General features: G+C 37.0%; 1 protein-coding gene across 5 annotated transcripts in view; it reads left to right on the forward strand.

The window, feature by feature from the left end:
- The window catches only part of cobl (cordon-bleu WH2 repeat protein), a 99,228-nt gene that overhangs the window by 45,232 nt on the left and 28,740 nt on the right, over positions 1-25,256 (forward strand). For 2 of the 5 annotated variants that reach the window (XM_026284135.1, XM_026284136.1), the window contains 6 exons: positions 1,960-2,170; positions 5,337-5,565; positions 6,002-6,046; positions 6,945-7,030; positions 7,326-7,403; positions 11,672-11,839. In XM_026284135.1, coding sequence (XP_026139920.1) covers positions 1,960-2,170; positions 5,337-5,565; positions 6,002-6,046; positions 6,945-7,030; positions 7,326-7,403; positions 11,672-11,839 — 817 coding nt within the window. The remainder of the gene's footprint in view (positions 1-1,959; positions 2,171-5,336; positions 5,566-6,001; positions 6,047-6,944; positions 7,031-7,325; positions 7,404-11,671; positions 11,840-25,256) is intronic. The other 3 variants (XM_026284137.1, XM_026284138.1, XM_026284139.1) reach the window with 3 other exon arrangements.

Below are 25,256 nucleotides of genomic sequence, written 5' to 3' on the forward strand. Positions count from 1 at the left end.
GCAAAGCGCGGCTTCATTCATTAAACACACAGAAGCACATGTGACGCTGATTTCAGCGTCTTTCCTCTCACTAAATAAAGACGTGAACACTTGAGGAACATTTCCAGAACTGCACTTAGAGTCACTTCATGAGCATCTGACTGTTTTATTTGATTAAAACTAGCGACATATATCACATCATAGACTGTAGTATTGAATAATCTATTACTATTGTTCAGCAGAATGTACATAGCCTACTGCTACTATTAAAATGAAACGAACATAATTTTTTAAGGAATAATCACACAACATTTCTTCCATGTTTTATTTTTAATAGTAAATCCCCTTTGTTTACCAAAAAATAAAGTTAGCTTAATTTTCAATTATTAAAAGATAAATTAAATGAATGTTTTATGCTTTAATTTAATACCCCCAAAAATTTAAATACACAGAATTTCAGAGGGGGGAAAATTGTTTCATAGTTCACAAGTTTCTACATGTACCAAACTAGGACACAGGTTCTCAAGCCCTGGGACAAAACGGGATGCTTTAAGGAAAATGTATAGCCTATATAAGTAATATTCCTAACATAAAAATAACAATTTGTTTTCATATTTTTTAAATATGCTAAATATATCTGACTTAATTGGGTTAATGGATTTAAAACAGAAGTGTGGCAGCTCTCCACAATTTCAAAGAAAGAAAAGGATGACAATGCACATTATGTTTGTTTGCTTTATTTTACAAGAGCACAAATCTTCTGTTTTTATTGTGTGTGAATAAATGAAAGTAAACACTTTTCCAGAAAAGGTTTTAATTTTTTTTTGTTTCGATCATGCCGGCGTGCCTGTATTCCAGTAATTCAAACTTACATTGCACTCTGTTCATTATCAAAATAAAATAGTCTACTAAACATTTAAAAGGTTATACTAGTCAGTTTAAATTTGCCATAGTATACCGGTTCACTCTGCTGTTATGCCAAGGATGTTTTTGCTCATATGAAGAGCATAATTTTTTCCGTCTATGTGCAAATGTGTTTAAAGTACAAGCCTAGTTTACATTATAAATAATAGTTTAAGATTGAAATACATTGCGAATATGGAAATATAAATGTTATTTTATATGAAAGTACAATTTTAGTTATTACTTGTTTAGCTGCTACTGAATTTTGATCAACATTTAAAAGGAAAGTATTGACATTTATAGGCATTTGTATGAGTTCAGGACACCATAAGCCTTTTATATGAAACTATAAGACTAAAGAAAATAATGCTTGGAGAATGGATGATTCAGTGTTTACCACGTGATAAAACATTTCCATGGTAATGAGGAAGTGTCAGAAGAATAGATATTTATATTCAGAAAAATTGTTCTGCACGTTAGCGACATAATGAATATATTCAAACACATTGGACTTTGTATTTAAATGGACTGCGCAAATTTGGACATTCACATGCATAAAAGCGGTTTACTGACGTAAAGTCAGTCGATTCAACAGTTTTTTAGCCATGCAGGTACAGCTTGAATCGAGAAGGACTGAAATAACATTGATTTCTTCAATGAATGACATTTGACCTGAAAATTAAGTATCAAATTTAACTCTTGATTTATTTATTATTTTCTGAGACTAGATAGTACTCATGACGTGGAATTTAAACAAACAGTTTTATACAAATATCTATCAGCAGTGTTTGAAAACGCTGTAGTGTCTACAAATCAATTTTTGGTAGATGCAGGTTGAATTACTGACCATCGGTCAATGAAGCTAAACATTTAGGATCAGCATTCATGTAGCAATTTGCTGCTTTACGTAACACCTGTAATTTAAACCGACTCTCTCTCTCTCTCTCTCTCTCTCTCTCTCTCTATCTCTCTATCGCTCTGTCACAGTCCTGTCTGCATCACATGATGTAATTACAAGTCTAAACCATCAAGTAACTCTATCTTTCTCTGTCCTTATGTCTCCTCTTGTCTCTTCAGAAAAGCTCTGATGGATTTGTTGGTGGATCTCTGCAGTCAGTATCATCTGAATCCAGCATATCATACTCTGGAGCTGTTGTCACCTGATGCTCAGCCCGTCATCTTTAAGCCAAATGCCCTGCTGGGTGCCCTGGACGTCTCCTGTGCCCTGATCAAAGAACGAGTGCTGGAGGACAAGGTGATCCGGAAACCTCCACCCAAAGTGCCAGAGGTCAGTTTCCGAAACACAGTGTTATGAAAGTTTTTGACCTAGTGCCTCTTTGTGGTATCTTTAAATTCTGGGCAGGCTACACTGCTATTGGCAAGACTTCGCTAATGTATACCAACATTGTATTGTAAATCATTTGCTTTGCTAACATCACACTACAGTCTACTTCTTGTTTAACTGCGTCAGTCATATTATATGAAAAATCTTCATTGCAGTTAAGACCCCAAGTGCTAGACAGGAGGGACCTACAGTAGTGACACATGATGTATTTAATCTAAATCAGTTTTAAACTTTAATAATTAATGTGTAATCACTGCATTATGCATGCATTTTTATTACCTCCTTTTAAATGGGCAAGTACTTTATATATTTGTACTTTTAAAAAAAATCATTCTGTTAGTGCAGTGGTTCCCAAAGTAGGGGTCGCGACCCCACGGTGGGTCGCGGGACCCCGGCGCAGGGGTCGCGAGATGATTTCGATATAGGCTTTATATATTTTTGTTTCGATTAATTTAACTCTTTCGCATCGCACGTACGATCACACCGGTGTGATCAGTCTAGACTAGTCCCTGGAGTGTAACTGTTACGACCACACCGGTCAGTGCATGACGTGAAATTCAAATGTGCTCTCGCGAGTTGGCTGGCGCTGAGCCAGAGACAAGTGCGCTCAGAGCTGTCATCACAACTTTTCAGTGTTTTCAACCACATAATGTTTATTTTAGGTTTCAGACATATAAGTACTAGAAAAAACAATACATTTAGAGTTTGTAAAATACACACTGATGTCAAAGGAAGAGGCAATAATAATCTTTTTCATTATAATTAGACACATTTTATTCATATCAGATACACATTGTGTAAGTAACTTTAAAGTTTACTCCATTATTCTCCCAGTTCACCAGCCACTTACTTTTATGTATTTCGGGAGAAGTGGATGAATTCACGTGTTGTAAATCCAACAGATCTGATTCTCTGAACTGCGTCTGCGGCACAAACTAAGATGGCGGCGCCCATCGCGCATACAGCTCACGGGGCAGCAGCGCATTTATCATGGGGTCGCGGGCTAAAAAGTTTGGGAACCCCTGTGTTAGTGAACTGATAACAAGCTGAAAATTATTAAAAATAGGTGAAAATGTAAATGATGTCCATGCTATTTATAAGCTACTCATATTCACGTATTGTTTGTGTTTTTAAAATAGCTTTTGTACAAAAGTTAATATTGATCTTACTGTTGTGTAATAATGTTCTTAAATGATGACATCTTGTTCATCAGGAGGGTCGAATGATCATAAAAAGGGTTCGAGCAAAGGTACAGTGAGTCTTTCATGGGCTCTGCTCTGAGTGTGTGCTCTCTCTTTCTCGAGTATCCTTTTCTCCTCCCCCTCATGTGTGAATATTTGATGAGAGTCTTACCTTTAGTTACCATGCATTATTTCTTTCTCAGCCTGGCTGGCTGGCCCCTCTCTTGCTCCTCCCCCACATGTCTGACCTCTGGGCAGAGTTAGAGGCTCTCACCCCTGACACTGGGCAGTTGAAAGCACACAGGACATAAGTATAGATACATAAAGAAAAACAGTTTCTTGTCAATGTTTGTGAGGATATTAGACATAGACCACATTTGAGCTCAGAAATGTTTGACTATTCCTTTTCAATTAGTACATTTTTTAAAGTTTCTTCTGAGTGTGCAGTGTCTTTAGTTTCATATCCATATAAGTCTGAGAAAGTGTGAGAGTGGAGTAACAGTTTTTCTTCAAGTGGGATTACATTTGAACTAAAATGTGGAACAAAGCTGAAGAAGTGCTGAAGAAGTGAAGAAATGACCTCGGATTCTGCTACAACAACAGTAAAATCTGTCACACTGTCGCAGTTGAAAGCACAGTAAATGAGTATAGATATATAAAGAAATGGAGTAACATAATTTCTTGTCAATGTTTGTGAGGATATTAGACAGACCACATGTGAGCTCAGAAATGTTTGACTAGAGTAGAGATCAGGATCAGGATGGTCAACCCTTTGGTTAGCTGACAAAGTGAGCAGGCTGTTAGAACTGTTATACTTGCTCAGCATGCTTATCCTCTTTCTGAGAACTTTAATCTCTATATTCATATATCCAATAATGATAAAACCTGCAATACCTGTTTAATCTGCCTTTCCTCCTACTAAACTGATACGAAGATAGTATTTAATTTCGATTAGCACTTTTTTTTTTCTTTTTCAGTTTCTTCTGAGTGTGCAGTGTCTGTAGTTTCATATCCATATAAGTATGAGAATGTGTGACAGTAGAGTAACAGTTTTTCTTCAAGTTGGATTACACTTGAACTAAAATGTGGAACAAAGCTGAAGAAGTGTTGTGTACAATTTTGTGACGCCTCAGTTTTTTCTCGTGTGTTTTTGTTTGTCTCTGCATAGTAATATACAGGAAATGTCTACTTTGACAGTAGGTTATTTGCTATTATGTAGCTAGTATGACATTTAGCTGCCTAAGTAAAGATTTTTTTTGAATGTTTCATAAGCAATATTAGTATTTGCATATGAGTAACTGCATTTGGTAATGTGATTTATTGGTGTTCAATGGAAACTTACAGTAATTTCTGTTCTAGAGAAGCTTTTCTCTAAGCAGTGTGTTGTGGTTGGTGTGATACTTCCTTTACAAGACACTGCAAACATGCATATAAAGTCAAACATTGCCCACTTCTCATATGAAACTTTAGAGATCGGGGTTGCATCTTATCTTATCTTGATCATGCAGATGATAATGGCCACAAAGTATAGAGTTTGCTGTACTGCTGTCATATACAGGAAGAGATCATTTGAATGTTAGGTACAATCCGGTCGGTTTACTCTTGATTTTATTATTTTCTCCATTAAAAAAAATCCAGATTAAATACAGCTGTTGTGAACATCACTGCCCCCTGGGCTTTTTTTTTTTTTTTAAGAATCAGTTTCTATTTCCTTTAAAAAAATAGAGATACATAACAATTTAGTTTAAATACTAAAGGAAGTTGACACCATAAAGCTAAAGTTGTATTTAACTCCTTTAATATTCATTTCAAAGCAAGCCTTTATCTTATTGTTCTTTTTATAATATAATCTCTTAAAAATGATGTTTCACCAAAATGAAAGTTGTAAAGTTGTAAACACATCTGTTTCTCTTTCTTTCCTCTCACAGAAAACGGTACGTTTGGTGGTGAACTATCACCGCAGTCAGAAGGCCGTTGTTCGAGTAAATCCATCAGTCCCACTGCATACCCTGGTGCCTGTGATCTGTCAGAAGTGCGAGTTTGACCCGGCTCATGTCTTGCTGTTCAAAGACAATATCAGCCACCAACAGCTGGACTTGGATAAGTGCCTGAGCGAGCTGGGTATCAGGGAACTCTATGTCCTGGATCAAACACTAGGTATGGGATAAAAAGTCAGGGTAGTTGTGGAAACTGTGATACCGTTGTTCCTGCCCCAATAATCTTTGATGCATAGAAAGTTCAAAATACGGAGAGATTTGTCATAATAAACACTTTTGGTGGCGTGCTGTGAAGCAATTATATGTCAAGTGGAAACCTTTGATGTAAAGACCAGCTAAAAAAAACACAGGTTTAGATTAAGTTTGATTTTAGAGATTTCATTGGCAGGTCCAGTACTTCCTGTTCAGACACACTCTTAGATTTATCCATTTATAGTATCTTTGTTTAGCTAGTGCTATTATTACGTAACATACTCAAACACAGCATGCACTAAGCCTGTGACATTTCACTGTCCTTCACTGTCTAGCCAAATGTGATAAGATTTCTTTTCACTTTTATTTGCCTTCAAATTTTACACTGGTTTGATTGTTTCCAGTTCTCCAGCCTAAAATGGCTTCAACACCTGCCCTGAACTACTCAGGTACTGATGCCATGTGCATGACTTTGGCTGAATAGTTTTTACAGTATGTATAGGCTTTACAGTATGTGTAGTTAAACTGTCTTGAATGTGCTGAGAGTCTGCTTCCTGTCATAGTATATGCTGGAGCTTTTTTGAATTGAGATGGCCTGGTCAATAGAAATTAAACAAGATGTGCAGTGCCTATATTTATGTATTCATCTTTCATGCTTATTGTTACTGTGATGCTTTCATTCTCAATACATGTCTTCAGAGAAACCTGTCACTCTTCTTGGTGATTATTCAGGTTTTGTAGTGGCTTTAGTGTTTTTCATCTCATTTTGTTGACTTAGAGCGCCATCTATTGCCAGAATCTTGTATTGCTTGTTGTGCATTGTGTGCTATTTATTTTTTGGCTTATACTTACATTCAAAAATATGATGTTTGTAACTTTTTTTTATGTTAAACTGTCTTATGCTTAACAAAGCCACATTTATCAATCAAAATAACAGTAAAACAACATTGATGTGAAATATTATTACAATTAAAAAATATATATATTTGAATGTAGCCTAATTTATTTGAGCTTTTTTATATGTTTTGTTGAACATGATACTTTTTTCAAGGTTTTTTGATTAATAGATAATCAAAACATAGACATTTTTATGTAAAAACATTTTTTGAGACCAAGCCTATGTCCTAAACTCACAAAAAAACTTTGACACTACTGGTTTGCTGGCATGCAAGCTTTATTCTGCATATGCTAATCTTATATCATCTATAATACATTGTTCTCATTGGATGAGATGACCTCAAAATGAATCACTTCAACTAAAGTGACATTGCTTGACTCAATTCTGCATTATAATAGTTGCTCCTCCGTGTTTGTGTAAGATGCTGAACGAATGTGTTTCTCTTACAGCTGAATCTCTTCACTCCAACAGTCTGAGTGGATCAGAGAAAAAAGGTCTGCTGGGTTTCCTCAAGTTTAATCGCAGGAAATCAAAGGTAGAACACAGCCTCACGTGTGCATGATTGGACACACAAAAGCGTTCATTCGTATTTTTGTCTGTTTAAACCTTTATAGTGCTGAATGTTAGAATGCTGCATGTCCAAAAATATATAGACATAGAGCAATAAACACTAGAAAACATGGATATGCTGGGGGAAACTAATGCACATTGCAAAATAACGTAATGAAAAAAAAATGTTGTTGATATTTTAGTGTTTGAACCCCACATTGCATGGTTTTCATTGATGTTATGAGTCTGCCTGCCATGCTAGTGTTACATTCCCATTTCAGACTGAAGATCAGTCCTCTGAGGACATGGAGAGTCTTGATGATGATAGTGTTGTTGACAATGCAGACACTAACATTAATGTAAGTACTAACCCATGTAACTACTAATACACTTGCATCTTTCCATCTGTCACAGTTTTCAGTCTTTAACACAATCATACTGCCTGCAAGTTGATTCTTCTACTTTTTGTACTTTTCACAAAATCTGTAACAAATAGTTCCATACTCTTTTGTGATTCATTGTTATTTATTGTGTCAATGAGCAAACTCTTCTTTTAATTATATCAAAAAAGAAAACTGGTACTTCTGAACCAGAACTCAATTATAAAAAAAAAAAAAAAAACTATAAATAATCTAGTATGTTTAACGTTTAATAGAATAATACATTTAAATAATAATAATAATAAAAAAGGTCCTTCTTTAAAGAATATAATGTTTTTTTTTGTGTGTGTTTTTAATGTTTGTATAAAACTAAACTACTTAAAACTACCAATGAAAGTTTTACAAAAACTCCATACTCCATTGAATGTATTTTTTTCCGGGTTTCACCTCTAGGTGTCAGTAATTACTTGGGCAAAAAATGGTCCTCAAGAGTGCTCGAACATGTTTTACACAGAGCTGTGTAGTAATATGTGACACATGCCATATTAAATTTAGCTTACTTCATGGTACAAACTTGGCTCCATTATATGGTTAAAAAGCTGCATTCACACACACTTGATCCTTCAGATATCTTTATTTCAATACCCATGTTGCTATGTCCATTTTCCTCTTTTCAAAGCTCACACTGTTCTTGAAGACAGATGTGCTGTACAACTTGGTTGTCCATAATTTATTATGGATGTTATTTTATGTAATTTATCTACCTGTCTCTGATCGGCCTAACAAACAGCCTTTTTATGAAGGGCTCTGTTCAGGGCCCTGCTCTACGTGGTCCCTGCCTGTAAATATACAAGTTCAGGTACACGCTGTTTACAATATCATCACAAACCGAGCCAAGAGCTGTTTTCAACATGTCTCAGTAACTGATTTCCAATTATGTAACCTGCTAATAGCCATTCCCACTTTGAACATTCCGTTCTAAGGGCAAAGAGGGGTGAGAGAAAAAGGTTGAACTCTAGCAGCAAGGTTGTCTAATGAAAGCGATCACAGCAGTGGCTATGATAGGAGAGCTGTGATTATTTTGTCTTAGTTCTCTTCCAGGTGTCAGTGTGTTTGTTTTGTATAGGTGTGCGTGTGCGTGTCTCTAAGTTTTTTATGTCTGGTTTGGATCATATGTCTGTTCGTTACTCTGCTTTCTTCTCAAGTCAAGCTGCAAGACTGCATACTTTCTCTCTCTCTCGTTCCAACCGACAGCTGAGCTCTCACTCAAACACTCTTGCAAGGTTCTGGAAGATCCGGTGTCGTTCCTGTCAGTGTTTGACAGATCTCTCTGCTGTCTCTTAAAGGAATATCCTCTCTGTCCTTTCCACACCTCTGTGTGTTATGTAAATGCATATCCCTACTTCTCAGCTTTTGTTTGTAAACTGAAGTGTGTAATTTGTGTGACATTAGTGGCCACAAATTTAAATTGCAAATATAATTTTAGTTTTCCAACAAATTTCTCAGACATTTTTACCATCCCTTTCTGTCTAAAACTGTTTGACTAAACGGGTAGTCAAACCTAAATTTCTTGCCAAACAAACATAATAATAATAATAATAATAATAATAATAATAATAATAATAATCCATTGTATTAACCTCTGTTAGGAGTAGATAAATACTTGTAGCTGTCTCTGCCACGGTTGCCCGAAATTCAGAATTTAAAGTCATAATGAAACCGAAGTAGCAACAGATTGTTTGTTCTGTATTGTGCAGTAATATTGTGATTAGTGTAATGGATTATTGAAGAAAAAAAAACACATGGGACAGGGACATGGTTGCATCCATCGATTGATGATTCGATTTTGAAATGTTGCCGTTGAGTTCACAAATACTGTAGATGCAGATTAATGCAAACTTGCATAATTGGAAAAGTGTGGCATACATCACTAAAGAGAAGTATATTATTTCACCAGAAAAGACTTTCGGATTAAAAATTATGGGGAAAAATTTATTCCTTGGCTCAAGATGAATTTCCATTTTGAATTTCTCAAAAACCTACTTTTTCAAACTCCTCCCAGGCCGTTGTTCTGATTTACACAAACCAGATCATCTTCAGACCATTCCGACAAAAGGTTATGGAATTGAAGTTGATTAGTCAAACCGTTCTTGAATAACTTGTAAACAAATTTAACATAGAGAATGCAAAAATAGATGTAAGGCTATATCTCAGCAATGGTTTACCATATTGAGACCAAACTTGGTGTTTGTTATGATGACCATGACCTGAGGCCAATTTTGCCATAGTCAGCCAAATTGCAAATTTCTTATTGCTTTTAATTGCTGCTTGCAGCTATATTTAATTTTGAATTAATTTCCTGATGACCTCAAATGATCACACATATTTCTCTAAATATCAGACATTTTTAATTCTGTTGTCTGCAATGTTTTCAGATGTTTTTAAAAAAATCAAACAACAAAAATAATGATATCAAAATTTGATAACGGAGCTACAGAAAAAAAAGTATAATGGTAAAATGGGCAATCTGAAAATATCATAGTACATCAAAACACATGTTTGCAACAGGATTATGACTTTCTTTGAAATTCAATTCATTATGTTATACTTCAAATTACAGTTCTGCATTCTGTTACCTCAATTCAATTCATCTGGAAATTAAATTGATTCTGAGTTCAGCAAGTCAAGTGACCTTTCTTTATATAGCACTTTCTGCTATGCAGATTTTGTCAAAGCACCTTTACAATATTAAACAGCAAAATAGTGTAAATAGTATCTAGTGATGTCATCTTCCAGCTCAATTCAGTTCAAATAGTATCTGTGTAATTAAGTTAACAGTGTTGCTGGTGATTACGCAAACAGCTTTTGTCCCGCTATGTAATGAAGTAGGAGAATGTATTTCAATTTCTAACAAAATTACACTTTTAATGTCAGGTGTATATACGTATTTGCTTCCAGAAATTAATCATTGGTGTAAGAATAATTTTTGTAGACAAATTAATAAAGTATTAACACCTCTTAATTTTTGTTCTAATATCTCTATTCTTTATTTTTAAATACTCACTTCTGCTTCTCAGTATTTGCTAAAAGTCTAACTACACATTGTGCTATCTTTTGAATAATTTCTTTAAGACATCCTTAAGCTCATAGATTTACATAGCAGGAGAATCAGAAGATATCAGATGAAAAATTGTTGTGGTTTAGTATTTGTCTTAAGTCACTCCTTGTTAACTGTCTGCTCAGGGCAGATGTTTTATGGAGTGTTAACGTGGGGTCAAGGCTGGGGTAAAGCCCTCAGAATCAGCCACTCTCCAGGAGCAGGTCATGACATTTCCAGCCCAAATGTTATTGATTTCCTGTCCTCTGTTATACCTGCTGCCCTTTAAATGGCATTGAACTAAAAATCACTTTCTGCCTTACCTTCTTCCCCTAAGAAGCTGTATTCAGAATCTACAGTACTATAGTACTACTTTTTACACTTAGGGTTACTGTTATACACAAATACAGGATTTGTAAGTATGCTATCAAGGCAAGTCTTATACTGCTTTAACAATACAGATAGTGTCAAATCATTTTACAGTGTTTAATAGGAAAATAGTATGTCAATTGGGGATGTTTCACCAGATAATTATTTCATAACTGTGCATTGCAGGGCTGCGGGACACAGGACAGTCTATTCATTGCTAGAAATTGTGAATTCATTCCCTACGATTTATTAATTTGTGGCAATTCTTCATGTTTCATTAATGTTGTTCCTTAAATAACCCACGATTTAACTGAATAATAAATTGAAAAAATTATTAATTCATGAAAAAATGGGATGCTTTAAAGAATAAATGAAAAATTTTATATATAGTTATTTTGCATTACGAAGTGAATGGAGAATAGCAAATACTGAGAATAGTAAAGGGTGTCATTTCCTGAGAAAGGCTAATAAACATTTTATTCTTTTGAATTTAAAATTAATAGCTTTAATTCTGTTATGTTATATTCTGTTCTATTTCATTCTATTTAACAGTCTGAAAATGAAAGTGTATACAACAATATTTAATTTTTTTGTACAATTCAAAATTCACATTCTATATTTGAAAACCTTGACAATTGCACTGAGCTGTGCCATACATATTGTTGTTTGCACTTCTGGTTAATAAATGTGCATTTAAACACACTCATTCACATATGCCTTTTGAGCTTGTCCTTAAATTTGTATCTGTATATCTACTAAAGTGTCTCTCTTTTTTGCTCAGGGTATGTCTGTGGCAAGCGGTCCATGTGTGGAAACCCGTCCTAGCACTCTGGGACAGTCTCAGTCTGTGATGAACATCTCCAAGATGTCCCCAAAAGTGGAATTAAAGAAACGCAGAGCTCCAGCACCGCCAACAGCTCCCACACAGACTTTACCACTGACATCACAGGTATGAGCACACACACACACACACACAAACACACACATACCATTATGATCATTGGCTAATACTCACACACAATTTCATTGGAATAACTAATTTTAAGCCACTGATTGCATCTACATTCTGACCTTTAGTTATGAAGTACAAGTAAGCAAAACATTCAAATTTGTATAAATAAGTAGTTTTAGAGTGTAGGGAGACCAACTATGTAGAAGAACTCACTTCACATTCACTAAAACTGTAATGTGTAGGAATGTGAGAATTTTTTTTTCATATGTGTAAGAATATCAATGGGATGTTGTAATGTTTTTAAAACATTTTTATACCTTACTATATGTACCTTTATACCTTACATACTTTCTATATGTGACCATGGACCACAAAACCAGTCATAAAGGTCAAGTTTTTGAAATTGAGATTTATTTATCAACTGAAAGCTGAATAAATAAGCTTTCCATCAACATATGGTTTGTTAGAATAGGACAATATTTGAACAAGTACATCTATTTGAAAATCTGGAATCTGAGGGTACAAAAAAAATAAATAAAAAAATTGAGTTTTTAAAGTTGTCCAAATTAAAGTTGTACAAATTACTAAGTTTATACAGGTGTTAGTATATTTATTTCACTAATTCCATTCAAAAAGTTAAACTTGTATGTTACATTTATTCATATATTTCAAATGTTTATTTCTTTTAATTTTGATGATTATAACTGACAACTAAGGAAAGTCCCAAATTCAGTATCTCAGAAAATGTGAATATTGTGAAAAGATTCAATATTTAAGACACCTGGTGCCACACTCTTATCAGCTAATTAACTGAAAACACCTGGAAAGGCCTTTAAATGGTCTCTCAGTCTAGTTATGTAGGCTACACAATCATGAGGAAGACTGCTGACTTAACAGTTGTCCAAAAGATGACTATTGACACCTTAAACAAGGAGGGCAAGGCACAAAAGGTCATTGCAAAAGAGGCTGGTTGTTCAGAGAGCTCTGTGTCCAGGCACATTAATAGAGAGGCAAAGGGAAGGAAAATATGTGGTAGAAAAAAGTGTACAAGCAATAGGGATAACCGCACCCTGTAGAGGACTGTGAAACAAACCCTATTAAAAATGTGGGGGAGATTCACAAAGAGTGGACTGCAGCTGGAGTCAGTGCTTCAAGAACTACTACGGACAGATGTATGCAAGACAGGGGATTCAGCTGTCGCAATCCTTGTGTCAAGCAGAGATGTACTAGAGACCCATACTTGAGTAAAAGTACAAGTGCTCTATCAAAAAAGTGACTTGAGTAGAAGTTGAAGTGCTCTTTAAGCACCACACTTAAGTAGAAGTATTAAAGTATTCAACATTTTTTGTACTTAAGTATTGCAAGTAGTCTATTTTAAAATTTACTACTCAAGTACTGAAAGTAAAAGTAGAAGTATTGTGTTATGTAGCTATTAAAGAAAGTAGTCAAAAGTTTGAACATAATGTTTTTACTATTTCAAATGATTAACCTAAAGGACAATTACAATTCCTTTGACTGTAACAAAAAACGGTTACTAGGGTTAGTTAGCCCAATTTGCAAAATTATGTCATTAATAAGTTACCCTCATGTTGTTTCAAACCTGTGAGACATCAGAGGGTCATTTCGAATTTTTTGAAGCATCGAAAATACATTTTGGTCCAAAAATAGCAAAAACTACCACTTTATTCAGCATGGTCTTCTCTTCCCTGGCTGTTGTAAGACCGTTAAAAACAAAGCAGTTTGTGATATCCGGTTCGCGAACGAATGTAACCGGATCTTTTTGAACCAGTTCACCAAATCGAACTGAATAGTTTTAAACGGTTCGCGTCTCCAATATGCATTAATCTACAGATGAATTAAGCTGTTAACTTGTTTAATGTGTCTGACACTCCCTCTGAGTTAAAACAAACCAATGTCCCGGAGTAATTCATTGACTCAAACAGTACACTGACTGAACTGCTGTGAAGGGAGAACTGAAGATGAACTCCGAGCCGAGCCAGATAATGACTCGTTCACGAGTCAAGAACCGTTTCTGTCAGACGCGTCCGATTCGTGAACCGAGGAGCTGATGATGCTGCGCATGTGTGATTTAGCGTGAAGCAAACCGATACACAGAGCGTCTGAACCGAACTGATTCTTTTGGTGATTGATTCTGAACTGATTCTGTGTTAATGTTATGAGTCCAGGTGTAGTCAACGCCAATGACGCCATTGCGTCGAGCGCAAAAGAATCTGTGAACTGTTTTCTTCAACTGGTTTATTGAATCGAACTGTCAGAAAGAACTAACGTTACTGGTCATCCGAGAACCGATGCAACCGGTTCTTGACTCGTGAACGAGTCATTATCTGTCTCGGCTCGGTGTTCATTTCTCTCTTCACAGCAGTTCAGCCAGCATGCGCAGTCTTCTTAATCGCTTGATTCGCTCAATGATGTGCCAGCTTCATCAAACCTGCCATCTACAGTTCTGGCAGTGGTTTGTAATGGAATGATTTGTAACATTGTAACGAGTAACGATGCAGCACATAAAAAAAAATATCGGAGTAAAAGTATTAAACTCAGCGAAAATATGTACTGAAGTAAAAGTGGAAGTAGGAGAAAAAAAATAATACTCTAGTAAAGTACAGATACCGCCTTTTAGTACTTAAGTACAGTAGTGAAGTAGTTCTACTTCGTTACTATACATCTCTGGTGTCAAGCCACTCTTGAACAACAGACAGCGTCAGAAGCGTCTCGCATGGGATAAGACAAAAAGCACTGGACTGTTGCTGAGTTATGTTTTCTGATGAAAGTAAATTTTATATTTCCTTTGGAAATCAGGGTCCTAGAGTCTGGAGGAAAAGAGGAGTGGCACACAATCCACGTTGCTTGAGGTCCAGTGTAAAGTTTCCACAGTCAGTGATGGTTTGGGGTGCCATGTCATCTGCTGGTGTTGGTCCACTGTGTTTTCTGAGGTCCAAGGTCAACACAGCCGTATATACGTGTTAGAGCACTTCATGCTTCCTGCTGCTGACCAACTTTATAGAGATGCAGATTTCATTTTCCAACAGGACTTGGCACCTGCACACAATGCCTAAGCTACGAGTACCTGGTTTAAGGACCATGCTATCCCTGTTCTTAATTGGCCAGCAAACTCGCCTGACCTCAGCCCCATAGAAAATCTATGGGGTATTGTGAAGAGGAAGATGCGATATGCCAGACCCAAGAATGCATAAGAGTTGAAGGCCAATATCAGAGCAACCTGGGCTCTCATAACACCAGAGCAGTGCCACAGACTGATCGACTCTATGCCACACCGCATTGCTGCAGTAATTCAGTTAAACTAACAACCAAGTTTTGAGTGCTGTAGATGCTCATACTTTTCAGTTGGCCAAGATTTTCTAAAAATCCTTTCTTTGTATTGGTCTTAAATAATAATCTTCTGAGATACTGAATTTGGGATTTTCTTTAGTTGTCAGTTATAATCATCAAAATTAAAAGAAATAAACATTTGAAATATATTACTCGGTGTGCAATGAATGAATATAATATGCAAGTTTCACTTTTTGAATGGAATTTGTGAAATAAATCTACTTTTTGATGATATTCAAATTATATAACCAGCACCTGTATGTGTGTGTATATATATATATATATATATATATATATATATATATATATATATATATATATATATATATATATATATATATATATATATAAATATATACATTTACAGTACAAAATTTACAAAATATCTTCATGGAACATGATCTTTACATACAATGTATTTTTGGCTATTGCAAGTATTAGAGCTGTAATCGGGCCTTAAAAGTTAGGCCCGACAGGACCCGAGCCCGACAGGTTTCGGCCCGAGCTCGACAAGTACATTTTGATTGACAGCTTTTTTAAAGCCCGAACCCGTTTACAGCCCGACATTATTCAAATGTGCGCACGCACACAGCTCTTTTGCCTTTTGCCAACAATGAGCAATTTATTCATGTTTTAACATAATTTACTCATAACTTACGTAGACTAGACCACTTGGAAGTTGGAATAAAGAAATAAAATAGGTCCTGTGTCACATCGTAACATCTCAGCATTCTAGACATAGGCTCATTTAACCTATAAGTAGACCAACGCACCAATAAAAACGAGTCATTTAACAAAAAATTAAATTAAGATACATTTTTAATTAAGATGGGTATTTGGCAATAACGAAATTAAGATAAAGGCTCCGCCGGATTTGCTTTATTTAATAAAAGAATAATGCCAACATTAGCGTAAATACTCTGTCAACATTATGCATTTAAGACTCAATGAATATTTAGTTATCATTCGAAAAACCTTTACTCACAGAGATTAGGCTAGGTCTACATGTTTTTGTGGAGGAAAATGATTGAATCCACTGTAGCTGTCTTCAGCGCGCTCCTGCACTCACTGATGGTGCGTCATTATTCACTTATTATTCTCATTATAAGCATGGTCAAAACTTTTCCACACCTCAGACTTTGCTTTAGTTGCTGGTGCAACCAAAACGTAATCACCACAGGCAAGCCTCCGTTAATCCTGCTCAGCATTCATTTTCGCATCCCTCTCGCGCTAATCGAAACATCACATGACCGCTCGTTTACCTCGCAAACTGGAGCGCAAGCCCGAGCCCGGCCCGAGCCCGCGTAAGATGATAGAAATTAAGCCCGAACCCGACCGAACCCGTCGGGTTCGGGCAAAGATCTTCAGCTCTAGCAAGTATACCTGTGCTACTCAAGACTATTTTTTATTTATTTTTTTTGGTCGAGGGTCACATGTGCATGCAAAGCCGCTTTGCAACCATGCAGAATTGTGAAAAGCACTATTTGAAGTAATGTTAAATAATTGTACTGCATCATGGATTTTTTTTATAATTATTTTAACTCAAAACACTTATTTTTATCTTGTAGCAATATACAAACTTCACAATCATAGGGAAGAAGGAGGCGTGAACCGGCGAACATTTAAATGAAACTTTAATAACAAAATAAACACAAAACAGCGCGACGGCCCCTCGCGGACGACTGTCATGCACAAACCAAAACCAAACACAAAATAAAGTCCAGGCCTGGTCCTCTCTCGTCCTTTACTGTTGTCGCTTCTCTTTTGTATCCTGCTCTGAGGGATGCGAGACCGGCGAGTGAAGCAGGTGTCACTCATTTCCCAATCACTCCACCGGCCTCGCTCCGTTCCCACGGCTCTCGGCCCCGCCCCACTCATGACATATCTATTCTATTTTTATACTCAACAAGTAGAACTCAAATAGAGTGTATTGTATTGTATATTTAATCATAACAGGTCAACAGAGGATTCAACCAAAATAAATTACCGACGTATTACTTCATTACTTCATAACAGAATTACTTCATAATTTTTAACAAATATTTATTTATTTATTTATTTTGCAAATTCGCCATTGTCACAATTGTGCTGTAGGCAAAAGTTGTGTTTGGATATATATATATATGGTCAGCAACAACACTCTGAAAGTGAAAGTATGGTGACCCATACTCAGAATTTGTGCTCTGCATTTAACCCATCTAAAGTGCACACACACAGAGCAGTGAACACACACACACACACACACTGTGAGCACACACACCCGGAGCAGTGGGCAGATATTTCTGCTGCGGCACCCGGGGAGCAGTTGGGGGTTCGATGCCTTGCTAAAGGGCACCTAAGTCGTGGTATTGAAGGTGGAGAGAGAACTGTACATGCACTCCCCCCACCCACAATTCCTGCCGGCCCGGGACTCGAACTCACAACCTTTCGATTGGGAGTCCGACTCTCTAACCATTAGGCCACAACTTCCCTTCTCTAAGAGGCCCAATGTGTCCCATGAAAATATCTCCCACACCATTGCACCACCAACAGCCTTCATGTTCTTTACACCATATTCTGACCCTACCACCTGAATATGAGCAGATTTTAATCTAAATTAGATTGTTTTATTTCTAATTTATTTAGCAAAAACAGAATGGATTGACTTCAGTTTTGTGAAACTATACATAAAAAATAGCTGCATGAAACAACAGATGAGATGCAGATTCACTCGGTTGCGCTTAAAACGTTTCCTTGGTTTCTGCTGTAAACAGAGCAGCGCTGCACTTATGAACTTAAATATGCATTATACAGAGGCAAAATGAAAATAAAATTCCATCTAAACTTTTCTAAATACCATCTAAACTCCTACCCCTAGTTGAATCAGGTTTTGTATTTTGTTTTTTTACATTTCAAGCTATTTGAATCATCACATATTTGAATAGATTTTCAACCGGCTCGCAGTTAATCATTACATCCAATAAACACAAAAAAATATACAAATTATAAATGTATATTAAAGATGATGGCAATCACTGATCACTGATACCTTCTGACTATTTGCATAACCTTTGGCCTCTTTTGCAAAGACTATTGTATGTAACTGTTACACAATGGAAAAACTAGAAAGGCCACAAAGTGGTTTCTTTCTCCCACACCCCTCCTCCTTCCCAAACCGATCTGACTCCATGCCCCAGTAATGTTGAGTGACATGCTGGTCTCTTAGATGTGTTTTCTGGGCTTTTCTCAGAGGTGGCTGGATTTATGACTGATTAGGCAACACTGTGAAGTTCTAAATGTGACCTGGAAGGGGACGATAAAAATAAAACGGTCACAACAAAGAAGAGTGGTACTGATGCAAGACCACACTGTTTACTGCACAACACTTTTGCTCCATGTTCTTAAGGAGGGAGACATTGTGTTTTGTGTAAATTACGTCCTTTGCCGAAGCAAATCTCTTTATGGATGTTTGCTTAGGTTTATTTTGAGAATTGAGTGCGTGTTTAATGAAAGAATACTTCTCTTCTTGTCCTTTCTTATTTGTATTACAAAAATAATTACAATGTTTTTAAAATTAAAATGTAAGTATTGTAAAAAATAATATGAACACCTTGATTAATTAAAATTCTGACAAATAGTTAGCTTAATATCCAGAGTATTTCATGGCTCAAAATGAGGTGGAGGTGTTTTGATCATGTGCACACATGTACTTGAACTGGGCTTTCAGCTGGCTGAAGAAAGCAATTTTTACAAGCAATGTGTTTTAGGTGTTGTAATAATTAGATGATTGTAACTTTTGTAGTGTAATTGAACAAACATAAGGTTGTTAAACATTGCTTTAAAGTCATTGTTTTCATTTACTCTGTTCAGAAGCAGAGAAAGAACATTTCAGCCTCTATTCAATTTATAAAATCTATTCATCCACTGCTTATAGTCCAGTGCCTCCTAGTTCACGTTGTTCTGATAACAATATACATTCATCCACTTATTAGAATCTAGAGTCTTTCTAGAAAAATATTTTTACTTAAGATGTACATGACAAAATGCATTATGAATTACAATCAAAGCAAGGTAACATGCATTAAGCTATAACCGATCCTTTGCAAAGAGCCTCCTGCAACTCTCACGCAACAAATCATGTTCTCACGCAGTGAAAAATACACTGTTGAGCAAAGAGAAAGCTGACAATTGTTTTGTGGCTCTTTAATATGTTGTGACAGATCGCCTAGTTTCAAGTGGCACATAAACCGATAATTTCTTCTGCTTTAGTAGTTATAGCATAAAACAATCAGAATCAGAAGAGCTTTATTACCAAGTATGATAACACACACAAGGGATTTGACTTGATGACAGGAGCTTCCAGTGTAGAAGAAAGTACAAAATATTGCAGACATACATAGGATTAACAAAGTAGGGATGTAATAGAACACTGATATAAAAAAGGAATAAAAAATTAAATAACGTACTATATATGCAGAAATAGAAGTATAGGGGAAAAAAAGAGATAATTGTTTACATAAATGTACAGATATGTTATTAGTGCACAGATATGTGTTTTGTTGTTTTTTTACTAATTGTGCAGTTTAATATAAATATGTCAGACAACTATGTTAGCTGTGATTGATGTTGTAAGATTAATTGTTCAGGTTGAATAGGGGTGTTTTGGTCGGCAGTGCTCTGTAGCACTGACCCGAAGGCAATAGGTGGAAGAGATATTGGGCTGGTTGTGAGGGGTCCAAGGCATTTTTTTTAGCCCTTTTCCTCACTCTGGAGTTAAAAAGATCTTGGAGGCTGGGAAGAGGGGCACCAGTGATCATTTCAGCAGTCCTGACTGTCTGTAGTTGTCTCTTGATGTTTGATTTGGTAGCTGAACCAAATCAGAAAGTTATGGATGAAAACAGGACTCAATGATGGCAGAATAGAACTGTTTCAGCAGCTCCTGTGGCAAGTTGAATTTCCTCATCTGGTGAAGGAAGTTCAACCTCTGCTGGGCCTTTTTTGTAATGGAGTCGAGGTGAGTGTCCCACTTCAGGTCCTGAGGGATGGTGGTGCCCAGGAACCTGAATGACTCCACTGCAGTCACAGTGCTGATCATGATGGTGAGTTGGGGGAATGCAGGGGGTTTCTGCTGAAGTCCACTATCATCTACACAGTTTTGAGCGTGTTGAGCTCCAGGTTGCTAAGACTGCACCAGACAGCCAGCTGCTTAACCTCCTGTCTGTAAGCAGACTCGTCTCCATCCTTAATGAGGCCGGTGACTGTAGTGTCGTCTGTGTTGAACTTCAGGAGCTGGACAGGGGTCCTTTGAGAGAAGAGCAGTAGGGAGAGAACACATGCCTGGGGGTGCTAGTGCTGATGGTGATAGTCCTGGATGTGAGTTTGCCCAGCCTCACTAGCTGCTACCTGTCTGTCAGGAAACTGGTGATCCATTGACAGATGGAAGTGGGCACAGAGAGCTGTGTGAGTTTGTCAGAGAGAAGGTCAGGCATGATGGTATTAAATCAATCAATCAATCAATCACCTTTACTGTAGGTCGGTATAAGAGCAGTGATCGGAGAGCCCCAAAGCTGCCCGTTAGACAGAGTGATATGTATCTTTTATTGCTGTGTAACAGTGATCAAATATATTACTGTCTCTGGTGGGACACATAATGTGCTGCTTGTATTTTGGCAGTTCCCGGGAGACATTGTATTTGTTCAAATCTCCAAGAATGATTAAAAAGGAGTCTGGGTACCTTTGCTCCATTTCTGTCGCATCGCGGCGTTCACGCACGTGTCCAGAGGCACGTTCACATTCACGAGATTGAAAGAGGAAAACTCCTGCGGCGAGTAGAAAGGTTTACAGTTTATGATGAGTGCCTCTAAGTTAAGACAGCATACCCTTTTCAGTGTTGTTACATCTGAACACCAACTTTCGTTGATGTAGAAACCAATCCACCACCTCTTGTTTTCAGGAGTAATTACTGCTGAAAATTTAGATTCGCAATAACAAACAATATTACTACTTTACTGTGAATTCCATCAAATAAATGCAGCAAGAGATTTCTTTTAAATATAATAAAGATCTCACTGACCCTAGTTGTATCTGAATGGTTGTATACATAACACATGGTAACACAGAGGCTTTAAACTGTCCAATTAAACAACAACTCTTCTCTGTGTAACCTTAACTTAGCAAGCTAACAGGTTAGCCTGCTATCTTACTAATGGCGTTTTTCCACTACACAGTACCATCTCGCCTCAACTCGACTCGCCTTTGTTTGGTTTTCCACTGTGTATATAAGTTGTTCCAGGTACTTTTTTTCATACCACGTCCGGCGAGGTTCTGAGTGAACTGAGGCGGTACTAAAATGTGACGTGAAAACACGACAGACTGCTGATTGGTCACATAGACAGTAAAAGAAATGGACACAGCTACCCCATTGGATTCAAAGGAGAAAAATGAAGTCAATTAGAAGCATGTACTTCCTGGGGGTCGAGCGTACTGCACAGACTCAAACTGAGCTTGATGACGTAAAGGTCATGTAAGCAACCTGTCTGACAATTGTAAGTCTTCTAATCGCTGTACCGAGAGAAATCTGAATCACCCACCGAATCTTGCAGAAAAAACGAGCGTGAACAGGAGCAAATTTTGGTAAGTATTCTGATTAATTATCTCCCTTGACTTTATGCCTTCACATCCCCCGATTGCCTCAAAAACAGTAAAAGATTGCCTGCAAGCTTCTCCTCCTGTCCATACGGTCATTTCTCTACTGTGCGACAGAGAGTCGAAGGTTATGACTCAATCGTTAGCCTATTTTTACAAAAACTGCTTCTAAGGGACCATAACGTAAGATACAAGGTAATGGAGCCTTTTATACATTTTTGTGTTTCTTTAGAAATAATTACTGTATTTTTCGGACTATAAGTCGCACCTGAGTATAAGTCGCATCAGTCCAAAAATACGCCATGATGAGGAAAAAAACATAAATAAGTCGCACTGGACTATAAGTCGCATTTATTTAGAACCAAAAACCAAGAGAAAACATTACCATCTCGCGGCTGTAGACGGTAATGTTTTCTCTTGATTCATGTCTCTTAGTTCATTTCTCTTGGTTCATGTCAAATTAATTTTTAAAAATAAGTCGCACCTGACTATAAGTCGCAGGACCAGCCAAACTATGACAAAAAGTGCGACTTATAGTCCGGAAAATATGTTAATGAACAAATAAAAAAAATTCCCTTATTAAATAAACCTTAAATAATTGTTATCAGATCTTATATCTTAAGAGCGTGATCATTCACTTTCTGATTGGATATTGTTGCTTTCCACGTGATCATCTACAGAGCGTGCGTGCGTTTGTCCTCTGTGTTCGCCCCACACATCAGGATTTCTGATCGTAAATATTAAATGTGAGATTCTGCTCGTACACGTGAACACATCTTGTGATAAAGGACATTGTGGTGTGATAACAGTATGATGTATTCCTTTGAACCTTACTCTATATTCATGATGTTGCTCAATGCAGTGTGTTATGCTTGATCATCTAAATATCTGTTGAATATTTATGATTCATGATAAGGGCGGCTCCGACATTCTTCCTATTGGGTTCGGAAACTATTAACACACCTCACACCAAAGGAAAATCTGATAACTGATAAGATAATCTGTAGAACCATCAAGATAATTGGGACATAGCTAGGATTGTTGGAATGGGGGAAATCTGCCCAAAATCAACCCTATTATCTTTCGGTGTGTACCCAGCATTAGGAAAATAAACAATTCAGTTTCTCAAAAAAAAAATGGAATATTAGAAAATCTCCAAAGCATGTTTAATTATGCACTCAATACTTAGTTGGGGCTCCTTTTGCATGAATTACTGCATCAATGCTGTGTGGCATGGAGGTAATCAGCCTGTGGCACTGCTGAGGCGTTATTGAAGCCCAGGTTGCTTTGATAGAAGCCTTCAGTTCTTCTGTATTGTTTGTCAGATGCTATTTATCTTCCTCTTCACAAGAAGGGTGTTGATTATTGTCTTTTGGATAACTGTCAGTCAGTAGTCTTTCCCATAATTGTGTTTGCATGTTCTAAACTAGCCTAAGAGGTACCCAATATTTATACTTAAAATGAATAAAACTAATCAAGCTCAAAATGGAATATTCAAATTTTTTGAGATACTGAATTTGTAATTTTCTAAGCTGTAAGTCGTAACCATCAAAAAAAAAAAGAAAAAAAACTATTAAAATATTTCAGTTTGTGTACAATGAATCTAGAATATAAGAATTTTATTATTATTATTATTATTATTAAGGGGGGACAAAGTTCAAAAAATTAAGTTGTACGTTTGAAGGAGTATTTTTGTTCCCAAAATACTCCTTCTGGTTTGTCACAAGTTTCGGAAAGTTTTTTTTTTGAGTATGGCTCTGTGTGACGTTAGATAGAACGGAATTTCCTTATATGGGTCCTAAGGGCACTTCTGCCGGAAGAGCGCGCGCTCCCGTACAGCGAGGCTGAGCACAGAAATTTCACTGATCAAGACAACCCTGCACAGATTACCAAAAAAAAAAAAAAAAAACAGAATTAAGGGACCAGTGGATGGAGTTTATTTTTACAGACCATCAACAGAGTTTTGCAAGTGTTTTTGTTTGTTCCCTGCATTTCTTAAGGATGATGCAATCCCAACGAAAAAGGGTCACGATTGTGTGTTGGAACCGCAGGCGGTGAGTAAAACTGCTTAAAATATCTCTGCCTCCTTGTTAGTGAGTCCCCTCCCATGCTGGAGACCCGGGTTCGAGCCCCGCTCGGAGCGAGTCGTTGCTGCTGCTGCTCTCGTTCAGTTTCAGCCTCAGGATCTGATTCTGGATCATAAATAAACGGCTGAATCTGACTGTAAGCCACGGTTTGTTTTGGATGATGGTTTTTCCCTCACGGTAATGTCACAGCTTCCTCAACGCAAAAGCCTACTGGCACTCGTGATTCTTTAGCTCCACCCACACGTCACGCCTCCAGCCGGTCGTGTTTTTCCGGGAAAAATCGGTACAGACTATCTTTCTCTTATGAATATAATAAAACTAAAGACTTTTTGGAGTTATGAAGGATGCAGTACTACTCTATAGGTACTCAAGATTAACAGGATATTGAGTGAAAACTAGCATTTCACCCCCCCTTTAAATTACAAAAAAATAAAGATTTTTTCCATGATATCCATACGTTTTGAGATGCACCTGTAGATTGATCTGGTTCAAGCTGTTTAAGCTGGTCCTTAGCTGGTCATGAGTTGGCTTAGGATGGTCAAGTGCTGGTCATGTGCTGGCCCTAAGCTGGTCCTGAGTAGGAGCTAGTTGCTTAGGACCAGGATAAGACCAGTACATGACCAGCTAAGGACCAGCTTAAACTCACAACCAACTTAGCTCAAACCAACAGCCTTTCTTCAAAACATACTTAGGGACCCCCTGCTCTGCAAGCTTTGTTTGTCTTCCTTATCTGGCACACATGGTCAACCAGCAACCAGCATATCTTCTCCATGTTCTCAAATGACCCAAAATGAAAGAGAAACCGCCTCAGACGATTCAGTGAGTGCATGGAATAAACAAATCTTTCAAAGTGATTTGAGAAGCAATTCAGACCGTTTTCCAGATTTGTTTGTTCAAGTTGACTCAGAAGAGGGATTAATTTGCAAATGGGGCATCATTCATGCCCCAAATAAAAGAGACTGCGTGCTTGGAATAAACTATGTGTGTCTTAACATGTATAGCATACAAATAAAAAAAAAAAAAAAGTAACAAGTGGAACGCCGCCCACTGTGGCGAAGTAAAGGTACTTTTTTTTCCCTAACAGTGTACTCAGGTTAAATTAAAAGTAGCCATCTTTAAATCTACTCCTAAAAGTAACATTTTTCAAAATATATACTCAAGTAAATGTAACGGAGTAAATGTACTCTGTTACTACCCACCTCAGCCTACATTCCATTATGACACATGTCGAAGCCTCTTTTTTTCCTGAGCGTGTGATTGCATGTGCATATGTACATTACAACGACCTGGAGCACATTGTATTTTCTGCTCTGAGCACTATGTAGGGGAAAGTTGAAGCAGCACTCAGTGTTAGG

The sequence above is a fragment of the Carassius auratus genome, chromosome 16, assembly GCF_003368295.1.
Source record: "Carassius auratus strain Wakin chromosome 16, ASM336829v1, whole genome shotgun sequence".
NCBI classification, from domain to species: domain Eukaryota; kingdom Metazoa; phylum Chordata; class Actinopteri; order Cypriniformes; family Cyprinidae; genus Carassius; species Carassius auratus.